Source organism: Phoenix dactylifera, chromosome 6, assembly GCF_051530095.1.
Source record: "Phoenix dactylifera cultivar Ajwa chromosome 6, Ajwa_hap1_PhDact_Kaust_v1.1, whole genome shotgun sequence".
In the NCBI taxonomy this organism is placed as follows: domain Eukaryota; kingdom Viridiplantae; phylum Streptophyta; class Magnoliopsida; order Arecales; family Arecaceae; genus Phoenix; species Phoenix dactylifera.
Window position 1 is genome coordinate 33940686 of NC_143195.1, and position 27120 is coordinate 33967805.

The following is a 27120-nucleotide window of genomic DNA, read 5'->3' on the forward strand; positions in this document are numbered from 1 at the left end:
GGTGGAAACTTTACCTAAAAAAGAAAATATTTGTTTGGTCTAGGATAACACCACGTGGTCAGAAGGGGAGAGTTGTCTTGGGCACTTTGTGAGCTTTTGTTTTCTGATTTTATTAAGTATATTCATGCACGCATTGTATGATAAACCCGTCCAAAAAAAAAACCATGCCTGTGAACAGTCAAATACTGCCCGAACTAGCGTTGCCCAAGATTTTGAGCCATAACCCAATTTATTATCAGGTCCAATTAATTCCATTTATATGCAATTGTCAATTCTTTAATATTTATTCGATATGTTCTAATTCTTACAGGAGCATATGGGTCATAGGTTATGCAACAAGAGTCCTACCAAACTTCCCATATACTTCTAAACCATCGAAACTTTGTGGTGGCAAGATTCAAACATATATCTCTGATGCAAGTAACAACCAAAACACTATCCTAGCCAACTATGGTTTCAGCAATTTATAGTCGATCCAATTGGAATTCATGTAAAAAATTGAGAGTTGCATGCAATAAGCCCATATTTTATGCAGAGGCAGGTGCAGCACAAGTCATACATTTCTCAAAAGCAAGCCCATTCGACCCACCTTCAAGTGGCTTTATTTGAATTGATGGTGTTGGTCACAAGAGGGATATAAAGTAGTCTTCATGCATATAGATACGTACTACAACAGCAAAAATGTCACCATTCAGACCACGTTATACTAAACTTCTACTTTAGTAGATGGATGGCTAAAAAGGAAAAGTATCTCATGAAGATTCTTTTTCTATTTAAAACCAGTCTAGTGATAATCTTCATATGGGTTAAATTTGCACAGCCATAAAAATTTGACACATCTCAATTCTTGGAATTTTCTATGAATAGGGTTGTAAGAGTGTTTGCATGCAGTTAATTCCCCTATAGTAACATCTGGCCGCAAAAGCTGAATTCTATTATATACACAAATATCTGAGGAAGGGTGTGAAACCTGAAATAACTCAGTTTTTATTTACTTATGCCCCTGCCAGAAAGGAAAAAAGAAAGAAAGAAATAGAACAAAAAAGAAAAAAAAAAGAAAATCTTGCTGCCAAATGGAATTGGTATCGCTTCATCTGCAGAACTTTACACAAACCCATAGAAATTTCGTTGATTACTTTGGTGGCAGGTTTTACCAATTTGTTGAGTGGCACGTGAGAAACGGAATGGCGCATATCATGCAGACAAAATTTGACTCTGTTATTTTTGGCAGCAAGTTTCACAGCTATCCATGGTGAAGTAGCAAGTGGAAGCACAGAAAAGCACATGTTAGGCTTTCAGAATCAGGCAGCCAATGCAACTACAGCAAGTCGCCTACTTTCTTTAATCAAAATCCACCCACATCTTCCTACAACTTTCCTCGAGCTCTTCTTTCTTTTCCGCCAATCTATAGAAATCTTCCACACACGCACCTCAATCTAAAAGACGATCAGAACTCATGTGGGATGGTTTTAATATGCTAAGCTAAAGGAACTCACATCAAGTTACTCCTTGAAACAAGAGAAATGGTGGTGTGCATCTATGGCCATCGATCATCCAAGTCAAATCCGTATTTCTCAACTACCTTCAAACGAAGTTGACGTAGAGCTTTTAGTGAATGAAAAAAGCGACCCGGGTTGGCTGGCTTCTGACTGCACTCCAACCCATAACCCAAGACGTCGTCCGTGGATGGTAAAGCCAGCGTTGACATCCTTGCATGGGTTTCTGGAGCCATCCTCAGTCCTCGATCCCCGCGCATGGACTTCGGCTAATTAACTCTGAGCGCGTTTTAAGGTAAACAACGACTACTGATGCAGAGCTATCACGCTCATATATTGGTTTGCATTGGTTTCAGTCGCTGGTCCATGCCAAAGTACTAAAATATGCCGATTAACCACATAACACTTTTATACTAAGAGACGACTTTAGATTTTTTTTTTTTTTTTTTTTTTAATCTATTTCTTGCGCTGTGTTAGGGAGAATAAGGCATGGGAATAACTCCTCTAGGATTGGAAATGTGAACCGTTTGCTATCCAGGATAGGCGAGGGGTAAAGAGCTGCTTTCGCTGTGTCTTTTTTTTTTTTTTTGCTGAACAAGGGTGCAAAGGGCATCGCCAAAATTTTTAAATATGGCCGGTGCCGCCTTCGTAATTTAAAATCCTGAGTAAAGCTGGGTTAACTTATCCACGAAAAAGGTGGATTAAGTTCACTCTTCTGTGTTGCCACAGACTTTCATACTTGAACATAATAATCTCATTGTCACCATGTTGGATTAAGTATTTCAGTATCTTGATCGTATATAGGATATATCAATTCATAAAAATTCCTCCACTTTTTCCAGCTCAGAATAAACCAGCATCTTCCTTGAATCTATAAAATATCCATGAAGATATCAACTGGACTAGTTGGCACCTTCAATGCATGAAGATTTTTACATAGTTTGATATAAACATTAAGGCATTAATAAAGTATGTGATTTAAATTTCACTCCAACCCACATGACCTTGTCATCGGATGGATTAAGATCAAGAAGGCCATACCCAATCACATCTTGATGAAAAGGCAACATCCGGGCACACTCCTCATTATTCCGGTTATCAATCCCCGCATGCGCCATGAATAAATGGCAAAACCTCATAGCCTACAGAAGCCCTGAAAGTGCAGAGCTGCTGGTTGTACGATTAGAGGAACTCATCACCATCTTGGTTAAATTATATCTCCAGCTTTTAATAGAAGAACGGAGCTGAGCTTGGGTTCCTTAAACATTTAATGTTGTTATCTATATCTTATCATAGAATGAAAACTTCCTGTTTCATATATATATATAAATATATATCACTTTCCGTATCAATAATTCCAATCAAATGTTTATGGATTATGGAATGATTTCACTCTTTGCCTCACACCATGAACCTGGAATCCACCTCTGATAACCATGAAAAACACTCTGGATGTCCCCAAGTAACCTACCATACCTTTGCACCCTTCTGATCTGTAAGGAAAAACAAAGGGGAAAAACTGAACTGATCAGCTACGAAACGGGGATGCATCCCCCCTAAGAACTGCAGAGAATGGAATCCTTGGATGGTAGGGCATGAACAGATGATGAAACCAGGAGCTTTAGATGTCACGCAACTCATTCTTTAAGCTATTGATAGATGGTGATATGAGGGCAAATTTTACCATGAATGCTGGCAAAGGAATAGCTATGGAAAGAAATGCAGTTTGTAGAAAAGAGACTAACCTATACTTCACAAGGTCACACTGCCTCATTGAGAAGTACAGCATGGATTACTTGATGAAGCTTATTACATGACCATGAGATGAAGTAATGTAGTGTTCAGAACTATATTGTCCAAATCAAGGTTCAGGCACGGCAGGGTGAACCTTCCATGCTTCTTGGTGGGTGGGAGATTGGATAACTAGTGGTTACTAAGAATATCAGTTGTGCGGGTCATGACCGCAAAATTAACTCTTTGTGCCCTTGGATTTGCCCAATTTTGTCCAAAGACCAATTTCACTATCTTTTATATTGCCTTATAAAACTTCAATCTCTTTACCATCCTGGATGAGAATGATAGTTGACCTTCCACTCTCTTACTGAAGACTTTTGTCACCTTTTTCTCCCCCCATCGATTCCAACATCATGTCATCATAAGTTGATGGAAATGTGATGCATAGTGGATATCACCAAACAAAAAAAAATGCATCAAGTTGGAAAAATGAACACAGTAAATATTTCATCACAAATGCCACAAAATGAAGGCACTGCTGGTACGCATGCCTATGAGATGAACTCCCCAACTGTTTGATCATTTAAGATAAAAAATTTCACCATGTTTGATGCTTCTATGCCTTCAAAGGTTTGTAAAGAAACATTATATCAGAGATTAGAACAGATAAATTTTGCTTACACGATCAGCAATGGAGAGGCACTACAAAATTCTTCCATGTCCAAAAGTAAAAAATGTTTCCATGCTTATCAGCTTTAGCTATCACCTTGGAGCTGATAGACCAATCTCTAAATGGAACAAACAATACATGCATTAGAAGAAGAAAAGCTAAATGATAGAGTAGAACATGAAGAGACAACTCTAGTGCACTCGGTAAGAAAATTAAAAAAGGGGCTGAAGCAGGGCATGTTAATTGTTTGCAAAACAAATATACATATCCATATAAGAAGGTTCACGTTCTGTTGAAATAAATGGTAAGAGATGGAATTCAACTTAAAGATGTCACTATGAATGCTGAGGAAACAGAAACAGATCCAACTTTAGGAACAGCAAACTAGTGAAGCAAAACATTTCACGTACCATCATTTTCATCTAGGCAAAGGGCAATATAGTTATGCTTTATTAAGTGATAAATATGCAATAAATTAATATTAATATTTTTTGTATTCAAAAAATATTTTAATCAATTTATTATAGATCTACTAATACTTTAAGTAGAAAATCTTTGCATCCTTCTGTACTTCACAGAAAACAAAATTCTAGTTATAATAAAGTTGTCTTGCTTAAATTATGAATACACCAGTCAACAATTTTGACCTAGGCTTTTTTTCCCACATATCTCAAGCTCTTGGCAACTTGCATAGCTGCTCATATCTTACGACCTAACTAATCTAATAAGTGTATATTAATGTCCAAGTTACTCCAACCTCCTCTCTTATGTATCACGTCCCTTTGTCTCTTGCCCCTTCAAACCTTTAAAAACTGACCCAATTGTTTCTCCCATTCAAAAATAAATTTCTAAGTTCATTAATTTGGTTTGCTTCCCAATATCTTAATGCTATGCGTCATCAAGCATGATGAACTCTCCTCAGAAATTAAGAACCCTACCATCCAATGACCACACCATGTGCCTAGTCAGATACCTCCAAAGTCAACAGGATTAAAGAGCTTAAATGTAACATAACTATTCAAATTGTAAAGATTCTTATATTAGAAGCATGCTTTTACATCAAATATGTATGAAGAATATAAGCATTTAGATGTCAAGTTGCAGGTTGAGAGGCAAAGTGGGCAAGTATAACTGAAAATCTGTGGCGACACTTCTGAGGCATTCTTCTTGTATCTGAAAATGCACATTTTTATCAATGCAGATTGGCATTGGAGGACAGTTTTGAATTCTTTAGTAGGAAGAATGTCAAAAAGATGACGCACGATCCTTTATATTCTTGGTGAATTTTGTATGACAACTGAAGAAGGAAATTCGTCATTCAATTTTATGCATATGACAATGACTTTATAATTACAGAAATAAGCGCTGACCATACTAGCTTAAAAACATGATGCCCTTGTTAGAACAATGAAAGTGTGTTATATGTTTATATTACATGGGCTCCTTCAGAAAATAGACATATGTAAATAATAGTTGCAATAAAATTTTCTGCTAACCACAGTATGCTATGCAGCATTCCAATAGATAATGAATGAGCAGTGAGATTATATTTTCCGGTGCACCACATGGATGTAGTGATCTATATGAACAGAAGATTGAAATAGAAAAAGAAAGGCAAGAACAGCAATTTGGGCTATCGTTCACCAAACAAAAAAAAAACAAAACAAATTTCATGTTTCACATCCTTATCTTGATTTCAATATGACTCGTTCTGGATATAATCCCACAAAAAGTAGGATTAATTATGAAATACACAACTAGTCTTTTTCGCTTTCGTGCTACGTGTAACAAGTCAATCAGCTACGTTAAAGAAACATTCATCCTTGGAAATTCTGCGCAGCAAAACAGGCAAGCATTCAAGTGCCCATTTTATTCCTTTCAAGTGGTAGCAAATTCATCTTCCTGCAGGAACTAAATACTTAAGTTGGTCTTCCAGGCTGAAAGAAATAGCTTGAACAAGTTGTGGTCTCTAATATAACAATATAAGCACAAGAGACCCATTATATTATTGTTGCCCTTGATCATGACAAGGAGTCCATATCAGAAGTTTGACATGATACCAGAGAAACATCTTACAATGTGTTTATGGGCATATTGAGGCTGAGGAAGCATAAGTTTACAAGGTGCACTTGACTTATCTGTTTCCTTGAGAGAGATTAAAATAAATTAGATAACAGTATTTCACTATAGTTTGTAAAATAGTCTTCACACGTTTGATTGTAAAATGATAGGCAAATGTGGAGATGAGAGGGGCTGATGAATGCATTTACCTAAGGAAGACAAATAACTGATTGAAATTTGAAGTAGCTTGAGTATTATTATAGAATCATGCAGGTTGCTTTAATATCCTTATTCAATTATAGTTTTCGCAAAACTAAAGAATATAGAGATGCGGCAGGAAAACTGTAACTACTTAATATATCTATTTGAACTGCCTCACCACAATTTACCCCACAAAAATAATCACTGTATTTAATCCGCACACACTTTAGGAATAAATAAACTCTTATGATCTTACAATTGAAGACGTACTGGTTACTTGTGACAGCAAAATGAAAAGTGTTTAGTGCTGGATATCCAGCAATGCTAAGGTTTAAATATTCAGCTAGAAAGAACATACTGCTCTCAAGTCCTATGGGAAGCTGTTATGGGTATCCACCTGATTGGACAACTTTCAAGTTACCTGCCTGTTTGGGATGGAACTTATTTCCATTAGTCTGAGAAACAATTCTGTGAGAATGACATCTACATTATTGGTTTTATATCTAACCTAATAGCATAGTCCTAATCACCATAGAAGAATTCATATATTTCTAAGTTCTGATATAGTATTAAGAATATAAGTTTCAACGTAATTAATATTACTTTATGCAAAAAAAATCAATTAACAGTAAACTAAATAGTGCTAGCTTGTAGAAAATTAAAACCTTGATCTTCTAGTTATATTCAATTAAAATTGCAAATCTATCATATTAATGAATTTTTTTTATCATTTGACCTTAGAAATATTGTTTTGCTGCTTTTAATCATTTTGGCCCTGGGGTGACAATGCTTACTTGTTTAATCCATTTAACTTTATTCAACTCATTGTTAGTCGGATTAGGTCACCTATTTAATAAAATAGCCAGGTTCAGGTTTGAATTTTTGACCCGTTTAATAAACAATTCGAGTTTGGGTTGTCGTATTTTTGGTCTATCTTCTATCTAACCTAAAACATATCCGGTCCAATCCGACCTGATTGCCACTCCTAATTTTGGGTTTATCTATCCAGAAAGCAAATATATATCAAAATGTTGGTCCAAGTCAAGTTAAATGTGCCAAACACAGAAGTTCAAAACCTTAGCATAAAAAAGTAAGATTTTAAACAAAAAATAATGATGAATCATGCATGTTGTGCTTTCTCTAGTCCTAATCTGTAGATCCTCATTCTCTTTTGCCTTCTTTGATTGTAGTGAACTGCAACCCATCTTTTCCTCATGACAAGTAAGCATTTTGCTCTCAAATGAAAATAATTAGGATCCTGCTTTTCTTCTGATTAATCATTAAATTTTCCTTGCTTTTTCCTGTTTCTTCTTTTATGTTAGATGACACACATATCCTTTCTCATAACAATATGCAATCATCATCTTATTGACTAGCTATATCTCTTCTAAAAGGGGACTTTGAGAACTGATCTGGTGAAAAATAATTTCTCATTCTGAATCATGCAGGTATAACCAACAGTCCACACCCACACATCACTCTAATGACTTCTCTCTCTCCTAAACTTTCCTACGAAGATGTGCACTACAATTAAACATGTACATGCCAAAGGGTAAGCTCTAAAGTCTCCTATGTGACTTTTCTTTCTTTCCTTTCTACCTCAAAGAAGATAAGCACAAATTACTTCCCTTCCATTAATGGTATGAAGGAATGATTGCTTTGGAAAAAAATGATAAAACCTTGATGGAAAAAATGAGATATATGACTTCCACAGCCTTGGATCTCATTGTATCCAATTACTATATTTTTTTCAAACTAATAATAAGTGAAGGATCATTTTCCTACAGGAGATACTATGTTCGTATATTTGTGCATGTATAATTGCAAAATTGTTACTATATGTTTTACAGTTTTATTTACATGATCATTCTCTCTCTGTTTACCTTTTTTTTCCTTTTCTTTTCTTTGAGGGAGTCCCCCACCCCTCAACTTTTTTTTGTGCCGTGGGGAAGCATCATTTCCCAAAGTGCTGGAAGAGATCAAATTGGATAGTAAACCAAAACAGAGAAACATCAGAAGTATCCATTGAAGAAACATTGCTAGAATTGGTTAGTTCAGTACTTAGTTTTGGTGCCAGGCAATTTGCGTTTTCATTGGTATAGGAGGAAAGGATCACCAACTTGGTGTGCAAAAAATTGCAAACTACCAAACCAACGATGACCCACCTATATCAACACCCTACCCATACCACTATGCACAGCCCTCAGGTCCTCTCCATATATTTCATCTATCATCATCTCCAAACATCCACCTATTGCACTCAGATTCCATGATCCAACCAGGAGGATTCTACAATTTTCAAGGATATGATAATCTACAACCTCCATTTTATTCATACTTCAAAGCTCAAACAATCTGGCACCCAAGTAAACCCACAATCCAACCAAAAACTGTGCTACACCCAAAAAGCACGCAACTTGCTCAATTTTTTCACTTCTAAACATCAAAAACAAAGAGAAATGCTACACTGATTGGCACGAGAGGGGCAAGAAGGAATCTTTATGGGAGAACAAAGAGCTCGAAGCAGAGCTACTCACGGAAGCAGTCGAAATAGTGATAGAACAACAACATCATTAGAGTCCGGGATAGGTGCGGCAGAGGATACCCTGTGAGAGCGCCCGGCAATTCCTAGACGTCAAGCTCAGCCGGGACGTCAGCCTCGCCGCCGCCACCGCGCTGTGCAGCGGGAGAAGAGATCCGCCGCAGCATCCCAACTCCACCGGCAACCTTCAAAACAAAACCGCAACTTTTTTATTAGACTACGACCAAAAATAAAAGAGATACTGGAGATTGCCGCTACGAATCGCTGACCTGGAGAAGGACGAGAACCGGCGAGTAGGAGGTGGGGTGGCGGCGGGTCCGCCGGCGAAGTATCGCGCGGCCGTCTTCGATTTGGCGGCAAATGACCTGAGGGAAGATGGGGCGATGCGGCTTATAGATCGGATGGAGGTCGAAGCCATTGGAAGATTAGGGTTGGGGTTTAGGGTTCAGTCGATGGAGAGTTCAGGGAGGGAATTGGGCCGGTCGAGAGCTTTGAGAACGCGAATGAGCACCCGCGTAGAATGTGATGTGATCTGCCGTCCACGGTGGCACGGGAGAGATTGGACGGCAGATGCGCCGTTTTTTTTTTTTTAATACGCCTTTTTATTTCCGGCACACGTTGAGAAACAAAAGGAGTGGAAACGATAGGAAAAGAATATATTTATCAAATAACATAAGAGCCAAGAAAAGAATCCTTTGAAAGATGGGATCACGGCCGTCCACGTCTACACCAACTTGAAACGCACGTGCCTGGTGCTCGTTCTATAAATTATAATGCCCCAACCCTAGCGGACTCTCCCGGTCTCGCTGTCCGCGGCCCCGCCGCCGCCGCCGCCGCCGCCGCCATGCTGATGAACAAGTCGACCTCCTCGCCGGCGGCCTTGCGGTCCCCGTGGGTGCTCGGGAGGCCGGGCTCGTTCTCAGTGCATTAAATAGAAGAAGAATGCCTATATGTTGCCGAATTCCGAGATGACGAGCTCGAATTCCGAAGCCCCATTGGCTCCGATGGGAAGGAAGGGGATCTATCGGCTGTGCCAAGTCCAAGAAGGGGTATATCTGAAAGAAGAGCAGCCAGATCTGAACGGTATTAATCATCACTGAGCAAAATGCCTCTTTCGTTTAGCGTAAAGTTCTTTTTTCTTCCCTAATTCATGTCTTTTATGATTTCAAGAATTTTTTCCCTAATCAGCTATAGTGAATTGGTATACAAGTAAAGATTCCAACTTTATAACGGGTTTTTCTGATTGATATTGATTGAAAGGAAGAAATTATATATGGAAAAGAGGAGATCATTTGCTGGCGGCCTATTAGCCAGTCACACGGCTCAGCTGTTATGACCGTGATCTTTGTGTGGGTGGTCACTAAGCTTACCTCCAGGGCTTTGTGTTTTCATCTCAGTGGGGCAGAGCCGCAGAGTTAGCTTAGGTTTCCTTCTTGATGCACACACACTCACATTTTAGCAAACAGATGACAGGATTGGGAAAAGAAAAATGTGGAGTTTGAAAATTGGGCATTTGAGTTGAAAGATCGCATCTTTTACATTAATTATGCTGGTGGCTAATTAGCCAGTCACATTGCACAGCTTTTATAGCTGTCATTTATGTGTGAATGGTCAGTAAGTCACCTATAAGAATCTAGTGTTTGCATCTCTTTGGGGGAACCGAATTGTGGTTCCCTTTGGATGCATCCACTCACATTTTAACAAATAGGCTGTCTATGTAGAAGAATGAAGAGCTTGTGATAGGTTTTGAATTGAAAAGGTAGAATAACAGTGTAGAAGGAAGATGTCTAAATCAAACTGTTCAATTAAAGAAAGGCTGGTGGCTCGTTAGCCGCATAACAACTCTATTATATGTGAATGGTAGTAGGCTCACCTATAAAAATTTTCATGCTTGCATCTCTTTGGAGGAAACAGAATTGCTGTTGCTTCTTGATGCATTCGCCTACAATTTTTAGCATATTAATTACCAAAATAGAATGCAAACGTAAACATTGGATAGATTTGGGCCTTGACACAAGTATATGCAAGTTTTTTATGAGCCCATTCTATTTAACTCTTGGAAAAGGAAGAAGGAATTGCTTATAGTTTAGGATATCAGGAGCTGTACATCTGTGCCTGCTGCTGGTTGAGCTTCTGCTAGATACGCTCCTTCAGGGATCAGGCTCCAACCCCAAGTGGGCGGTTCACAGCACACATGCAAAAGGGCGCATTGCATCAGAACGCTTGTTACACTTTTTATCATAATTCTCTAAGTTCAAGTTAGTTTTGTTTCATGATGGTTATTGTTTGGAACATATCATTATTTTATTTTAGTTGGAGAATTGGATAGGTGATGTATCTTTCATTTAGTCTGCTTCCAAAGTTCCATGTTTGAAATTGTCATCTCTGCTTTTGAAGAGTTGCTCGCTAACTGACTTCTTTGTACCTTCTCCCAGGCCATCTGGTAGTGCTTGCTGGGCATGCTTTTGTTGCTGTTATGTTGAACTTCTGCATGCCTTACAGAACACAAAGAAAACCATGCATGGAGGTGGATTTGACTTCAAGAAAAAGATTTACGAGTATCACTTTAAAAACAGGCTGTATGTTGGAAGGAACGCCCTCAATGTAAGCTGCACGTTTGAAATCTAATAAAGATATAAGATTGTTTGCTTAGTTAATTAAGTATGATTTCCAATCTTGGGATCTGCCGTCTTAGAAGCCGAAGTTATCTTAGAATTGCATGAATGTTTGGAGTAATTCTGCTATAGTGGTTTGGAACTGGAAGATATATTCAAAGTGGCTGATCTGAATAATATCACCCCTCATCTCTGAGCACACATCATTTGTTGTGTGCTTCGGCAATTCGCGTTTGCTCCATGCAGATTTCATCATGGGCTTTCAAAGTTCCGCAGCATCAGTGTAGTTTTAGCATTGACCCACTAGATGAAATGAGGCTTGTCCTAGGTCATGCTTCTTTTTATAGTAAATTGGAGGTTGTGGATGGTGGGCCAACACTTGGGCCTGGATAATTTTTGATCCATTAAAGTGACGCCACACAGCACTACTCACACGGGACCAATCAGTTGTAACCCTTTTCATGTGAGATTTCTGTTCTACTTCAGCATTCCTTATACTTCATGTTTGCTTCCAAACATCCACAATGGTGCTCACAGAGCTTCTGACAGATGGTACTTGTAGACTGACTCAGCAATTGAGGACTGTGGAGAGACCTTACCACAAATTGATGAAAGACCTATGCAATCATAGTATCGCTCATACGGCCGCTCCCCAACAACAATCCAGTTGAAAATGTTGGATCCTAGGAACTAGACAAGTTGGGTTGCATCGTGTATATTCAGCATTACAGTTTCCGAGATATCATTCAATTTAAGGAAACCATTCAAGAACAATCCTGGAAGTACAGACCAACCAGAACAATTCTCAGCCATGACTGATACGATTCACAGATATGATTTGTTTAGCAGTTTCCCGTGTCAGAACATGGGAACCGTGCGAGTTTATAGACATCCTTATCGTTACCAAAATTGACGGACAGGGACACAAAAGTTCCCATCTCTAAAGTGGAATGGCAACAAATTACCGAGAATCGCAGAATTGTAAATCTGGTTTCATTTAAGGCCACCAAAACCAATCTCTAATCTTCATTCTGCTGTTCGTCTTTAACAAGCTTGATCATATCATCAATCCTCAGAATTGTTATAGCCGCCTCAGTTGCAAACTGCACCCAAAATATTTGAAAGAATCTTAACAACTGGAACAAGAAAATATTGTACTCGTGCACTTCAAACAAGAACTGTGAATGAGCTATTTCAACAGAAGTTGATAGGGTTGTGGAACAAATTGATTGCCAATATGGTTCACTTTCCTTGTTCAACTAGTAGAACTGGGGTGGGCAATCCACTAGTGGCATCATAGCACCTCATTTATATGCGTGATTCCTAATTTGATTTTTACATGGACAAGTTTGTTTGTAAACAAAAAGGCCACTAATCTTTGATGGTCTAGCATTAACCTGAAATGTTTTACTTACCTGTAATATCTTCACTTTGCTCATTGCAGGCTCAATAACTCCAGCTTCTAGGTTATTGCGGATTGTTCCTTTGTATAGGTCTAAGCCCATACTGCAAAAAAGTAAAAGGTGTCAAATGAAACTTCGCCAAGCAAGAAACATTATAACAGAAGAGGCAGCATATTCCCTAGATAATCTACACGTGACCAAAGATATTTTTCATCTATACATACAAGTCAAAAAAGAACCGAATGTTGATTGAATTTCCCAGGATAACGAGTAATATCATGATTTTGGGGCACATTCAGCACTATCAATGCTTTCAAATTCCCACCATTAGAGTGCGAACTAATCCAATAGAAGAATTTTGGTATAAGTGAAATGAATTCAATGCAATAAGGACAAGACGCATCAAAACACTAGGCACTCTTGCAGATACAAGGTGGCAGGTGCAAGTGTTTCGATCAATTCCAGACAATGATTGCCAGGTTGGATTGATAATTTTGTTCTACCAAGCACATGCTCCAGGAAGAAAAATCAGAAAATAGATTTTGCTGTTATCAAATTACATAAGACTCATTAACGCTAACCACCAAGTCTTGCCCTTGCTCCTACAAGATTTAGCCTTTTAATTTTAGAATTCTTTATATAAGTAGTCCAATATGCTATAATTTGAATTATCAATAAAACCTGGGGCATAACATATTATTAGAAATAAGAATGAACTAGCAACTTGAATATATATTATCAATTCTCTTCATTTTTTTTATTTCCCTGTATTCGAGCAAAAAAATTGTACCCTAATCTATATTAGAATACCCAAAGGCGCCAGCTACAAAATTTATCTACTTTTTTTTAGTTGGGCCGGAGTATGGGCAGCAGCATTTATGATGCTTCACAATACCTTGAAAGGTGCTGCTTATCTGCTTTTGTTTGGGCAGTATGGTGATAAGCCCGAAGTTTTGCAACTAACTCAGTCGCATCTTTTGCAGCGTTCACAGCAAGTACCTGTCACCGACAAGTTTATGCTTCTATTACAATCAAAAAACAAAGGCAGGAAAAAAAAAACTATTCAGATATGCAACTGCAGATAACCTTAGGTATTATTAGAAGAGACTCAGCAAACTCCGCAATTGCCAACTGCTCTCTAGATCCCAAAGTTGTAGCAAGGTACTCGAGGTACACAGATAATGCAGCCTCCACTGCACCACCACCAGCAACAACCTACATCACCAACTGATGAGAGAAACTGTTGTATTGTTGAATGCTAAGGACTATAAGTTGATATTTGCACTTCATGTATGCTCCTAAATCTTCAACAATCTCTCAGATGTAGCAGTTAGGTTCAAAGAAATATTGCAAGCAAGGTCACAAAGAATGTTCCCTTCTCTGATCTCTCAACTTCTAAACTGAGAAGAAGATTTTCTGTTCTCTCTCTTTCACATAAAATACTAAGTGCAATCAACTAGCATGGGGCATACTCTTTTAAGTAAAATCTGAAACAAAGTACAGAAATGCTATCTTTTTGGAAAAAATTAAATTCTAGATTTATCACCTCTCTCTCAACCAGATTCTAATGAGGAAATATTACATGTATGGTCAATAATATTTTGGTATTTAAAATACAGAGAACCAAAAATTTTGAACAGCAAATCAACGTCAGGTTTACCGTGTTAGACTCAAGGGTCCTCTTGACGATGCACAATGCATCATGCAAAGATCGATCCATCTCATCAAGCATGTAGTCATTTGCACCTCTAAGTATCAATGAAACCTGAGGGAGAAGAAAAGCAAAATGCTTAATGCTACACATTATTCCAGATGTGGATTACAGCAAGCAGGCTCCAAGTCAATGATAAAGATTTAAGTGAATGAACACTAACCGCACTAGTATTTTTAGTACCCTTCACCAGGATTACATCATCATCAGAAATTCGTTCCTCCACAACTTCATCAGCATATCCGAGAAATGATGAATCGAATGTTTCCTCTCCTTCCATGTCAGCAAATGTGGAAACCTGTAGAGAATCAATTTCTGATTTTAACAAATAAACCAGATACTGGACTTCAATTTAAGCACATGGATAATGGATTGAGGTAACAAATTAAGTGAAAAATCAGTGTGTACAGGCAATGACAAAGTTCATAGGTGTTGAAGTTTTCAGAACATGCGAGTGTTGTAGGCAAACTGTGGTACAAAGCCCAGCTTAAGAAACAACATAATTGTTTTTTTTTCCTCCAGGAAGGTACCAAGGAGCAACCATGCAAAAGGTGTTCTTTTTAGTCCATGCTGCTTCAGGACATATATGGTAAAGAACATCAAAATTCCATTCAAGAACACCAATGATAAATTGCAGGAATACTAAAAGCGGAAAAAAAAACTTAATTAAGAGGCTAATAGACAGAATAGCTCTATTCTTTACAAGCACATATATACATCAGTCAATGAGAAAATAAATACAGAATGTAATTCAACCTGTCTTTCTTCACTCCTCTTCCAGAGGAAAAAAAAATTATTACTGAATCTCTCAAGTTTATGGGTTCAACTTTATCAATTAAAATGCAGCTAGTTTGATGTTTAATAATTTAGAAGACCCTCTTACATGCCCTAGTGCTCCAACTGAGGGGTATTCAGTCTGTTGTCTCAAATATGTATAATCTACAACATCTTTGCATTTTGAAAAATTTTCATCCCAGAGACTTCATTGATAGCATAGTAGCTAACCCCTTCCACAGCAGCATAAGCTAATGCTATATAAGCAAACCAGTAAGCCATTAGGCTGATGACATTGCTGGTGATGCTTAATACATGCATGACAGCAGTTTAGAACAGAAGGAAGGAATAATTGTGGATGGGACATTATCTCATCTTTACACAATGCCATGGCCTATGAAACAAAAATATACACCAGAAAGTTTCTAAGAAGATGACATAGCTAAAATTCTTGGCAGAAGGTATTATCATCTTCAAAGATGTATTATAGATATAAATCATCCAATAAATCTCCCGCCCCCCTCTCCTCTATCTGGCCTCTCAAACCTGTTAAACTCATATCATAACCATAGCCCAATTGCATCAGGTTCCTCTCCAGCATTGGTTTATCACATCCAACAATTTCAAATTGCACGGGCAATGAAGTTTCTAAGGATGAGATAATGCTCCCAAGTTTAGACTCTTAACTATGCTAGATTTCTCTATGTTTAAAATATCTCATCCAATAATCTCTACACAGGCCAGGCTTGCATAACACCAATAACACAGACATGCAGGATGATAAGGTGGAAAAGCAATTCTAAGGTTTTGGAGGAACATGCTGGTGATGCCACTCTAGAGATTACCAGAAAATAGTCGGCATAACTAGGGAAATAGCTTAACCAAATCCAAAGACCACAATCCAATTACTCCAAACACCCAATATCACATGTTCAATATTATTGCCATTAATTCATATTGCTGAGGATGATTGTTTAATATCGTTTATTAAAGACTGGAAAGTAGCTAAATACTTGGTCGTTGTTTTCTTACTTAGTATTTAAGTGTTTTGTTATGTGATGAAGAGATAGTGACAGTTAGTTTTTAAAATCTAATTGTCTTCCCAAAATCACCTTCCTATCATATTTTTTATTTGTAAAACTGCACTAAGCAAATTTTATCTTAAATCAATATATTTATCATATATTGAATATTTTTTTAAAAAAATAATACTATAGTTTATTAATGGATCAATTCTACTTCATAAAGGGATATCAATAAATAAAGTAAACTATTGCATTATTCAATACTCCAGCAGGCACATATTAATTGTTTTACAAAGAAAAACCAAAAAGTAGCAGAAAATTAGAAGGCAAGGTGCTCCTTAAGGTAAGCCGCATGAGAATTGAGATCTTACATTGCAGGATTGATATTTGATACCATAGGCAGAGCAGCTATGCCAAAATAAAAGTCTACCTACATGTTTTGAAAATCTCAATCTAAAAACTTACCATGTAGTATACCTCATTGATGTTTTTTCTAAGCAACAAGCAACCACTACTTAAAAACATAAGAATTAATATTTGGTAGAAATTACCCTGGTACAGATTTTTCAGATACCTCAAAGTGAAATCTTGTGAACATCAGAAAGAATGTACCTCAAAGATCTTCTACATGGCTGCTCTCTTTTATGCATATAGTAACCTCATCGAGTTAAAGAATAACAAATTTATTACTCAACAATAAGAAAATATGGCATAGGACACTTTTTGTTAAAAAAAAGGCATTAAAAATCCATGGTAAATGAAACTGGGAGAAAATATTCCCAACAAGACTTTGAAAAGATAGCTGAAATGAAAAAGAAGGTTTTATTTGTTCTGTTAAGTGCCTACAAATAGAAACCTACCATGCTATGGTAGTGTATTTAAGAACAGGATTTCCAAAATGTGTCATCAAAGAGAGAAGATGATATCTCAACAAAATGATAAAATGGGCATAGCATCTGCACAAAGTTATTTAAAGATAAAAGCACCTATCATGCAACAGTGAAAAAAAATGAAGAACAAATGTAAAAGAAAACCTATGCACGCCCATATTTCTAAGAATCCAATCCAACTTTCAAGAATTGATTATAGGAGCTATCAGATAATCAAAATTTGTATCTTTGTAACAGAAGGAATCGAAAAATACCACAGTTGCACCAGTGGCCTTGGCAACGTGTCGCAAATCCTCTTTGCGAACACGTCTCACAGCAATAGTCCCAGCCTCCACAAAATACTGCAATGTCATTTGTGTGAAAACATTTAACATAAAAGCATCATCATGTAAGTATGCATGTTTCTGTGTCTTAGTTCACAAAGTCAGAGAGGCAGAAGCTATATAGTCATGAGGCAGCAGCATGGATATCTATCCAAGTAAAATAGTAGATAATAAGTCTGCATTTACAAGCACAGTAACAAATCAGGATTCAGGAGTGGCATAACTAACACAAGCAGCTATTAATAAACATGGAAAAAGGAGCTTTAGGAAGGAGGGGGGCCGTTCATGCATGAGAGAGAGAGAGAGAGAGAGAGAGAAATCAATAGGACAGGAGGGAAACAAGTAAAAAAGAAAAGGAATTCAACAAAGATTGTAGAAAAAAACAGTGCCCCTTAAAGCATTTGCAGAACTCGCCGAAGTAGAAAAAGAAAACTATTAGCAAGTTAGGAGTAAAAAAGCAGTTTCTTCCCCTCGCCAAGTGTAAAATGAAAAAAAGGAAGCCAAAGGGTCGTGATAGTACACAAATGACATATATACTCATCAACTTATACAATTACAACCAAAATCATACCCAACAAATATTCATTGCTTCCATGGACTGCCCCAGCAAGCATAACTGCATTTCTTTAGCATATATTATTCTGAGGATATCATCGAAGAGGTGGATAGAAAAACACAGGTTCAACACATTGAAGCAGCTTTTACAGTAATACTCAGCATCAGAAACATATTAAATACCCAGGCAACGTAGTGAGGTTCAATTGTATAACAGAATTATTGCCAATTTCAGGAAAAAGAAATGTAAATATAAAAATGCATGCTTGCATCATGCATGCATGCATGTATATATATGTATTTATGTATTTGCACAGATAAATAACCAAAGAAAAAACATGCCTTTAGTGCCATATCATCAATTCCCTTGGTTGTCAGTACAACATTAGCTCCCGCTTTTAGAATTTTCTCAATTCGCTCTTTTGTGATGTCAGCTTCTCTGTAAAAAGGGAAAGGTTATTAAGGTTCCTAGTAATGTAATGACCAACTAAATAAACAAGTAAAAAAGCACGCACAAATTCATCTACCAAAAAATAGGTAGTTCTACCAACTACATATAAAAAATACTTGGCATAGTTGATACAGCCAATTGGGGGCTGGAATACTTATAGCAAGAAATTGGTAAAAAATATGAATCAAAGAAGTTTGAGTAGAGGCTTACATTGATGACATGCAAAGAAAAGTTTTATGACAACCACGTCAGATTGGACTGTAGTTCCAAAATCATAAAGGAAGCTCTCCTTTACCCATGGATGTTTGGTTGTTTTCACTACAAACTCTTGCTAGGGGGTAAGTACCGCAAAAACATATGGCATATGACTAAAAAATCAAAAAAAAAAAAAAAAAAAACTAGCATAATGGCCTTGGTGGATCTAACTTGGACTTCAACCTTGCTATGATATAGGCCCTGTTTGGGGAAGCTTTTGGAGGGCCAAAAAGCACTTTCTGGCCCTCCAAAGTTACTTTTAGATAAAAAATGGTGTTTGGTAAAATTTTCGGAAAGCTGTTTCAGCTTTTGCGGGAAGCTGAAAACAGCTTTTGGGGAGAAGCTCCAATTTGGAGCTTTCCGAAAACGTTGTTTTCAGCTTTGTCGGAAAGCTATTTTTTGGACCAAAATACCCCCATTAATCACACTTTTTCCCCCCAAAACCCTCATCCCGCCTCTTCCTCTCTCACCCATCCTCTCCCTTCCCCTCTCTATCTTCTTCTTTCTCTCAACGCCGCCGCCGCCGCCGCCTCTGTTCCTTCTTTTTTTTCTTTTTTTTTGTTTGGGAGCTCGTGGCTGCCCACGGTGGCAGCCACCATGCCGGCCACCACCAATGGCCGGCGATCCCTCTATATTCCAATAAAATAAAATAATAAATAAATAAATAAATAAAATAAAAAAGAAAATAATGCGTGAGTGGCAAATAATCTGATCTAAATAAATAAATAAATAAATGTTAAAGTGCCACAGTACTTTAGAAATGTAGTTACCAAACAGAAAACAGCTTTTTATAAACGCTCTGCTTCAGACAGCTCTACTTCCAAAAGCTCTACTACTAACAGCTCCCCCAAACAGGGTCATACTCAGCTTGCATTGCCATCATAGATCTCCCTCAAGAGCTTAGCATTACATATGATAATATTAGTCAACAGTCAACATAGTCGATGCATAACCATAGCTATAGCCTCAAACCTAGTCCCAACTATTGAGGGTCAGTTTTATGAATCATCATTCACCAAACATTCCTATTTAGGACTACCTCTGATGTCCCTTTCAAGCTTTTCCAGTTCACAACATAGTACATATAGTTAATTAGGTTAAAATTCTATATCTACAAATAAGATTTTGTATTTCTGAAACCATGGCAATGACATTGAGTTACATTTAGTTCACTAAGACTGCAATAAGATAGAATTTATTGTGTTTTACCACAAATTTTATGTTGCTTTACAATTTGTGCATGTAGTTTAAAACTATGATCTAACTGGGAAACAGCTTAAAACTTATTGTTACTGATCTCCACCCATCAAAGGACAATTCTGCCTGTAGCATGGCCTACCACAAAGAAATGTGCCCCTTCATTCCTAGTGAGGTTTAAAGAACTGGTTTTGCAGTACGCTTTGCCAAGTTGCATACTGTCATATTATCATCCATAATACTACTTCTGCAATAAAAGATGATTTGGCAGTGCAAGATAGATTGCATTAACAAAAGATCTGTTGAGAAAAGAAACAGAAATATAGATATTACATGATGCATAACTTGTAGAACAAAAGCTGTGAACAACTTTCTAAATCAGGTGCAGCACAAAAATTTAATTCAAGCACAAGAATTCTATTCAAGCTAAAATCACCTTTCACGAATTTTTTCAAGTTCTCTAGGATCAGTGACTAAGACTTGAACACCCATTTGCATTTTTGTCTTCTGGAGATTAAAATCAAGGCAAGCAATTCTCGCAGGTGCAACTCTAGTAGGCATTCCTTGAGCTGCTCGGCCTGAATTTAAAGCATAGCCATTCAGCAAGTAGCTATCTTTGGCACTTTTTCCATGAGCTTTCAAGATATTGATGCCCTGCAGAAAGGGAGAAAATAAAAACATGCAAGGTAATAGAATTAGAATCAAGGTTCGCCATCTTGGTACTGGATCCGTACCGATACTATGCTGGTACAGTGTCGGTACACCTAGTACGGAAGTCAATTCGGCATACCGAGACTCGATAAGACCCCTGTACTGAATCTCTGTTTAGTATCGATACAGTATGGTACACCCAGTAGGTACACACTAGTATAGCGAACCATGATTAGAATAAATGTACAAGATCAGACAAACACAAGCCAGCACGCATGGCCACCATGACAACTTTAAAACACACAAGTATTAGGAGTTCAAATATGTAAAATTCTGAGATTCTGGGATCTCACAAACAGGCTGCTCAAGACTTAAAAATACAAGTTTCTGGATAGTAAAACAATAACAGCGCAAGTTCAACTAAATTGATAGGGAAGCACAATGCGCGGATCGTGGAAGTTTGGCACAAGAAACACTAAAAACACTATACCAAGAAAGCATGTCGATGAGATATGTCAACGAACAAGACATCACCCAAAGATGTAATCTGAAGAACTTGAGATCAATCAAAATCCATCAGATTGTTTACTGTTCATATCAATTAGCATCATCTAGAAAGGCAAGATATGAAACAAGAAAAAATGGCACTTCTTTAGGAACTAACCTTGATTGGATATTTAACTTCTCCCCTTGCATTTGTAGTCTTCACAGCTTGAACTGCATCTACAACCTAAAGAAAAAATGAAGTTATGGTGACAGAACAAACAGTTCAGGAGTCCTGAATATGAAACAATCTAAGCAAACTAATGCTCAAGTCTCAGGGCTATAAAGTAATAAGACAAAGCCCCACGTACAATTTAGACAGAAAAAATGTTGTTCCCCTTGGTAAGCCAAGGTGCCCAGGCAGCAACCAGAACAATAAATTTCAAACCATGATTTTCTCTATAAAGGGTTGGTTTCTTGAAAATTAACTGAACATATCATTTAGAAATAACTATTGAAACTTGAATGAACATTTTGGAAGAAAAATTGAGGTTAAACATTTCGTAATATATAATTGAACATTGTAAAGAAAGTAGGACTCAATTAACAAAAAGCAAATATGGGCACAGGAAGAGCATATCACTAAGAGCTACTTATGTTAATTAATGATGCAGTCAGGGTTCTAGCTCACATATAGACATGATGAAAACAGTGGAGAACAAGAAGAAAGAAGAAACATATAGAAAGAACGAAAAAAGTATATAACCATGTCATGCTGCAAGAACAGTATCTTCCCTGTAAATAACACAGAAGGCTTGAAGTACAGCCACCTGTGGTCAGAAACAAGCCTTCACATGATTATATACTAGAGTTCGCCATGAGCAATGGTGAGGAATCTTTCTCTTTTTTTTATCTAAGGGTGTGAGATGTGCTTGGGAAATGGGCAATGCAGAAGCTTTTGTTTCTTTCTGGAACACCAGAGGCATGAAGGCATGCATGGGAAATGGGGAATGCAGAATTTCTTTTTCCTGGAGGAACGCTGAAGCAGCGAAGGCTTCAGACTTTGGAGGTCAGGGCGTGAAGCCAGCCTCTTATCTTTTTCCACCATATAGTAGAGATATAACTTTTTGCTTTTCTATGTGTTGGTTTCCAAACCCCAATGAATGAAACTGACACAGATCCCTTGCCTCTCTCTGATATGCTTTCCCACTATAGGGGGAAAAAAAGTGAAGCCAGATACTAGCATAATTAAGTAAGGTAGTTGAAAGGAATCCAACTATCAGAGTATGTCAAAAAAAAAAAAAAAACATGAACCTACAACACCCAAACATGAAGAATAAGGTAATACATCTTGCTTAAGATACAAGGTGAAGCAATTGCATCAAGCTCACCAAATTTGCGAAGAAATCATTGTCACCGGCGATTAATTTTGAAGACATGCTCGTCTTTGCACAGTTTATGAGGGAATCTTTTCCAAGCTTTTCAACCTGAAGTGTGTACATTTAGTATTGACTGGGTCACAACATTACACAAGCTTTCGACTGAATTCAGAAAGAATATGATCACAGCTACCGGTATATTAATTGAACAATAAAGTTAATACCTTTACAGCCAATTTTTCTTCAACATACTTGCAGGCTTCCCTCATCGCAAGCTGATAGACAACCAAGTGGTACCAAAAAAATGTTAGAGAAACAAAATTAAATCTTCAACAGGAACGATCATAACCATAAGATAGAAAATTAAGCATAAAAACATGAAAATGCAAAAAACGTAATAATTGAACAATGCTCAACATATCATCTATTGAAAGAACAAAACTCACCCTGTAGCCACTGATTATGGATGTTGGATGAATCTTGTTTCTCACAAGATCATTTGCTCTCTGCAGCAAAATATAAATATGAAAACACATCAAAATACTGAATGATGTTCCCAAATGATTTATGGTGCATAACTGCAACATAATCTGAACCATAAGATCAGGTTACATGTCACCTTAAGCAGCTCTGCAGCTACAATGACCACAGATGTCGTCCCATCTCCAACTTCCCGGTCTTGAAGCTCAGCCAGCTCAACAAGAACCTAGCATCCCCAAAAGAGAAGCAAATATAAAGAATTTAAATTGGTGAATATAAGCAAGGAAAAATACAGAAGTAAGAAAGATAATTACATCTCGGATTGTCTACCTTGGCAGCTGGATGCTCAACTTCTAACATCTTGAGTATTGTTGCACCATCATTAGTAATTGTCACGTCACCAATGTCATCAACTAGCATCTAGTTTGTTCATTATGTGAGAAATTAAGTTTCTAGCATATAAAAGAACCTTTAACAAATATGATTAATATAAAAACATATATTAAACACATGAGAAGTCTAAAGAACAAAGTGTTTGATATATTAAATGCAAGAAACTTACAAAGATACATAATGTTGCAATTCAGATGCTTGATCAGCATATTTAAAATAAAGGACTCATAAAGAAAAGATAAACGTAGATCCTTGTGACATATGCAACAATACACACAACATGTGACATGCGTTTTTTTCAAATGACCAAGCTTCCCAAGTCCTTTCACAGCCAAAAGAAAAATGGATGCAGAATGCACATCAATCCAACTTACATGCTACAGGTACTCGAGGCCCTCTATACTTCTAATTAGTGTTATATCTCTGCAGCTGAGTTTTTGTGTAGGTCCCTTGCAAATTGAGTCGATATAAATCAAAATATGTTATGTAGACTAGAGGATTAGCGGAGGTCTAGCAGTGCAACAAGGCACATGGATTGCAACTTACAAGATGTTTCACATTAACACAGAGTCCTGTCAAATTAAAGGAGACAGCTGACACTATAGTTTACACCATATGTCCCAGCCACTGTACTAACTTTGCTAGTCTCCGTAGTAGTTAGATCAATCATATTTGCCTATTATGTTCTGCAATCCACCCGGTGCTTATTCAATTGGTCAGGTCCATTGATGAGCTTAGAAGACAAAGTAGATGGCAATGATATGCCATGTTACATGGACCTGACTATGGGTGCTCGGAAGAATAATTGAAGAAAAGAAAGAAATTAGAAAAACCAGGATAGGAGAACTCTTCATGAGAAGTGGACCTAATTAGAGAAACTGGAAAGAGTGCAGAAGGAAAAAAATTATTCAGGGAAAAATGATATTTTGATAATTCCAATTTTATTTATACTCTATATGAATCTTAAACAAAGCAAATTACTGTGAGATACCCTCATTGTTGACACTTGCATGCTAGACCTTGGTTCTATAGATTTCCCTTCGAGGCACCTATTGTAAGGGTTCGTTTTGAATAAAAATACCATCTAAAAGGGTTGTTTCACTGGATTCATCATAAGGTTGAGCATCCAACAAAGTTCGAGTAGGACTTTCAACTCCTGCATGTTCACTTTTCCTACTAGCATGAATAAGGGCCCACAGTCAAGCAATCATGCATTCATAATATGAATAATGAAATATAAGGCTAGCACCTGACCTATGGTGTAGAAAATGTAGCCCTGGAACTTCCAGATGTCTACACGACTAAATATTGCCCAAGTCATTGCCTGCTTGTATCCACAGTATATGGTACAAACTTTTTATTTCCATTTTTTCCCTATGGCCGAGCTTATTATCTCTTTTATCTATGTGTGTGTGCGTGTGTGTTTCACAATTATTAAAGAGAACAGAAGAAGTAGATTCTTCAGCTTATGTTCAAACAATTGTATGGGCAAGAAATTGGCCCCTCCGAGTGATATAAATGGCACGATGAAAACAACCTTAGATAATGAGCTTTTTCCATGTCTCAAGGTTGGTTTTATTACTTTATATATCTTCTTTCATCATTAGTTCCTACGCAATGGCCAAATATTCTATCATGGAGAGACTTATATAATCTTCCACTGCTTCCATTCAAATTGTATCTACTCTTTTTCGATGGCCCTTCAACCTAATCTAAAGCAATGTTTGACATGAATTTTTTCAGTTTTCCCAAAATCAACTAATTTGTTTATCAAAGTATTGATCAGATATAACTTTGCATTTATTAGAGTCTCGGCACCCCCTACTTTTCTTTACACTTCTAGAGAGACACAAAAACAGAAAACAAATGAATACGCATAATCGGAAAAATGAATACAAGAAAGAAAAATCCACATGTGCAACATATGCTCTGACCATTTGCATAGGTCAGTTCCAAAATAAAGGGGCACCACCTAAACCCTAATCAAAAAAAAAAACAGCAATTGTAAGTAAGACAAATGCACGTTTTCCAGCGATCATATGAATGAAATATCTGGGGAGAAAAAATAAAAACGAAATAAAAACACAATAAAACCGTTCAAAAAATCACAACATGTCTCCACCGGTTGTCTTAAAGAATACTTTTTTCTAGGCCGCTGAGGTTCGAATTCATAACACAAACCACGAGTTGCGATCTTTAAGAAATCCAATGCCATGTACATCGGCAACGCAACAAAATCCCAATTACTACTACCTAAATTTCTCAAATTCAACAAGTCTTTCTTGTTCTCCAAGAACAGATCAAACAATGATGACTATGGAATCTAAAAGCAGACTTACCTTGTCAAGACCGACCGGGCCCAGCGACGACTTCACGATGTTGGCAACCGCTTGACACGCCACCACTGCAACCCCAATAAATCGACAAGATGATCCAAAACAGAGGACCAAGAAATGGAGCTATTCCAATGGACAGCCCGCGCGTGTGAACCAAATCGAGGGATCTAGGGGAAAGAGAGTACCATTCTGGGTGCGGACATCTTGGCCGGACTGCCGTTCTCCGAGAATGTCGGGCGTCTGGGCTCCGATCGCCATTGCAGAAGCTCGGATAGTGCGGGGGAGATGGCTCCGACGACAACCCTAGTTTTGTGCTTCGCTCGGTGGAACTGGGAGAGCGGTGGGTTAAGCGGAAACGAGGGTCTGAACTGGACTCTGGTGAGTTGGAGAGGGAAGGGAGGTTAGGTTTGGGTTCCTGGCTTTAGGGTTGGGGAGCCCCGGGATGGAGGCGGTGGAAGCATGCAACGCCAGCTGTAGAAACTCCGACAGCAACGCTAATATGATTGGTAGAACAACCGGGGCCCGCTATTAGATCCCTCTAAGAAGACGTGGATACGCTGGGGACTCGTTGTGAGCGAAGCTTTCGTCTCTAGGCCTGCGTAGACGATCCTATGCGGGCGCGAACCGCCGTATGGGATCAATGTAACCGAACCGCACCGGCTCAGTTTTTCAGCCCGTAAGAAGCCTAAAGATGAACCTTAAAGGAAAAAAAAAGGGATGGATAAGGTTTGATCCAAAGAAAAATTCTTCTAGGTATCTTGGCAAGCTCCTCAAATCTACTCTACTAAGCTGACCTAGCATTCACATTTTTAGCACATCAAGTTGATAACCAAATAATGAGATGAATTATAACTTTCTTACATAGCTTTTCTCCATGTAGGACCTGTGATTGGTGCCCAGCCTAATATCTAATGCAGAATACTTGAAAGGTGGTGATAATGATGATGATGACAGAAAAAATACATTAACGTGTGGCAATTGCTAAAAATATTCGCAAGAATCTACAAACTATATTATACTCCAAATAAGCCCCCTTGTATCCTCTTTTTCTTTCCTTTCGGAGCGGAAAGCTAATCTTCAAGAAACACCATATACTTAGTATGTTTTTAGGGTTTCATTATTGTTTTCCTCTTCTTGATTTAGGATCTTGTTTCATGTTTACTTTTGACTCCATAATTAATTATTTTTTTAATCTCTTCATTATCAACTTTTGAAATTTTAATTCAACAAATTGAAGATTAGTATCGAAGTATTTTGGCTGGTCAAGTTAATGAGTTAACTTTAATCGACTAGCTAGTCAGGTTGGATTAAGTTTTAATCAATCTTATATCCGTTTTGTCTAGAATGATGAATCCATAAGATTAAGCTATCAATTATTTTTTGGTGTTTAATCAACAACTGCTGAGTCACTTGCATACGTATAGACCTTTAGTCATTCACAAATGTGACCGGGCTTGCTTAACATGCAAAGCAAATCTATATTTAAAAGTGACAA

The 27120-nt window shown here is 37.6% G+C and overlaps 2 protein-coding genes and 1 long non-coding RNA gene across 4 annotated transcripts; 1 reads left to right on the top strand and 2 right to left on the bottom strand.

Moving 5' to 3' along the window:
• Positions 1 to 3784: 3784 nt before the first annotated feature.
• On the bottom strand, positions 3785 to 9255 carry LOC103711642 (protein NONRESPONDING TO OXYLIPINS 2, mitochondrial). Its single transcript, XM_088723819.2, has 3 exons — positions 8974 to 9255; positions 8700 to 8889; positions 3785 to 4018 (listed from the first exon to the last, which is right to left on the bottom strand). The coding sequence occupies exons 1-2, from the start codon at positions 9120 to 9122 to the stop codon at positions 8736 to 8738; spliced, it is 303 nt and encodes a 100-aa protein (XP_088579945.1). The 5' UTR covers positions 9123 to 9255; the 3' UTR covers positions 3785 to 4018; positions 8700 to 8735.
• A 245-nt stretch (positions 9256 to 9500) lies between these two features.
• LOC103711643 (uncharacterized) lies at positions 9501 to 11365 on the top strand. The gene is made up of 2 exons (XR_604797.6): positions 9501 to 9787; positions 11140 to 11365. It is a non-coding gene; the product is annotated as an uncharacterized LOC103711643 (long non-coding RNA).
• Positions 11366 to 12050: 685 nt separating this feature from the next.
• LOC103711644 (T-complex protein 1 subunit alpha) lies at positions 12051 to 26098 on the bottom strand. Of its 2 annotated transcripts, none has more exons than XR_015988192.2 (17): positions 25811 to 26054; positions 25629 to 25693; positions 23227 to 23316; positions 23036 to 23122; positions 22863 to 22922; positions 22641 to 22691; positions 22429 to 22524; positions 21219 to 21284; positions 20340 to 20557; positions 18343 to 18439; positions 17377 to 17463; positions 14597 to 14731; positions 14383 to 14487; positions 13809 to 13915; positions 13618 to 13721; positions 12735 to 12825; positions 12051 to 12422 (listed from the first exon to the last, which is right to left on the bottom strand). XR_015988192.2 is itself a non-coding variant. In XM_088723818.2 (17 exons), the coding sequence occupies exons 1-17, from the start codon at positions 25881 to 25883 to the stop codon at positions 12339 to 12341; spliced, it is 1638 nt and encodes a 545-aa protein (XP_088579944.2). In that variant the 5' UTR covers positions 25884 to 26098; the 3' UTR covers positions 12051 to 12338. The 2 variants fall into 2 exon arrangements, 1 of the variants encoding a protein (XP_088579944.2); XM_088723818.2 differs by having other exon boundaries at positions 13809 to 13937; positions 25811 to 26098.
• Positions 26099 to 27120: the final 1022 nt, after the last annotated feature.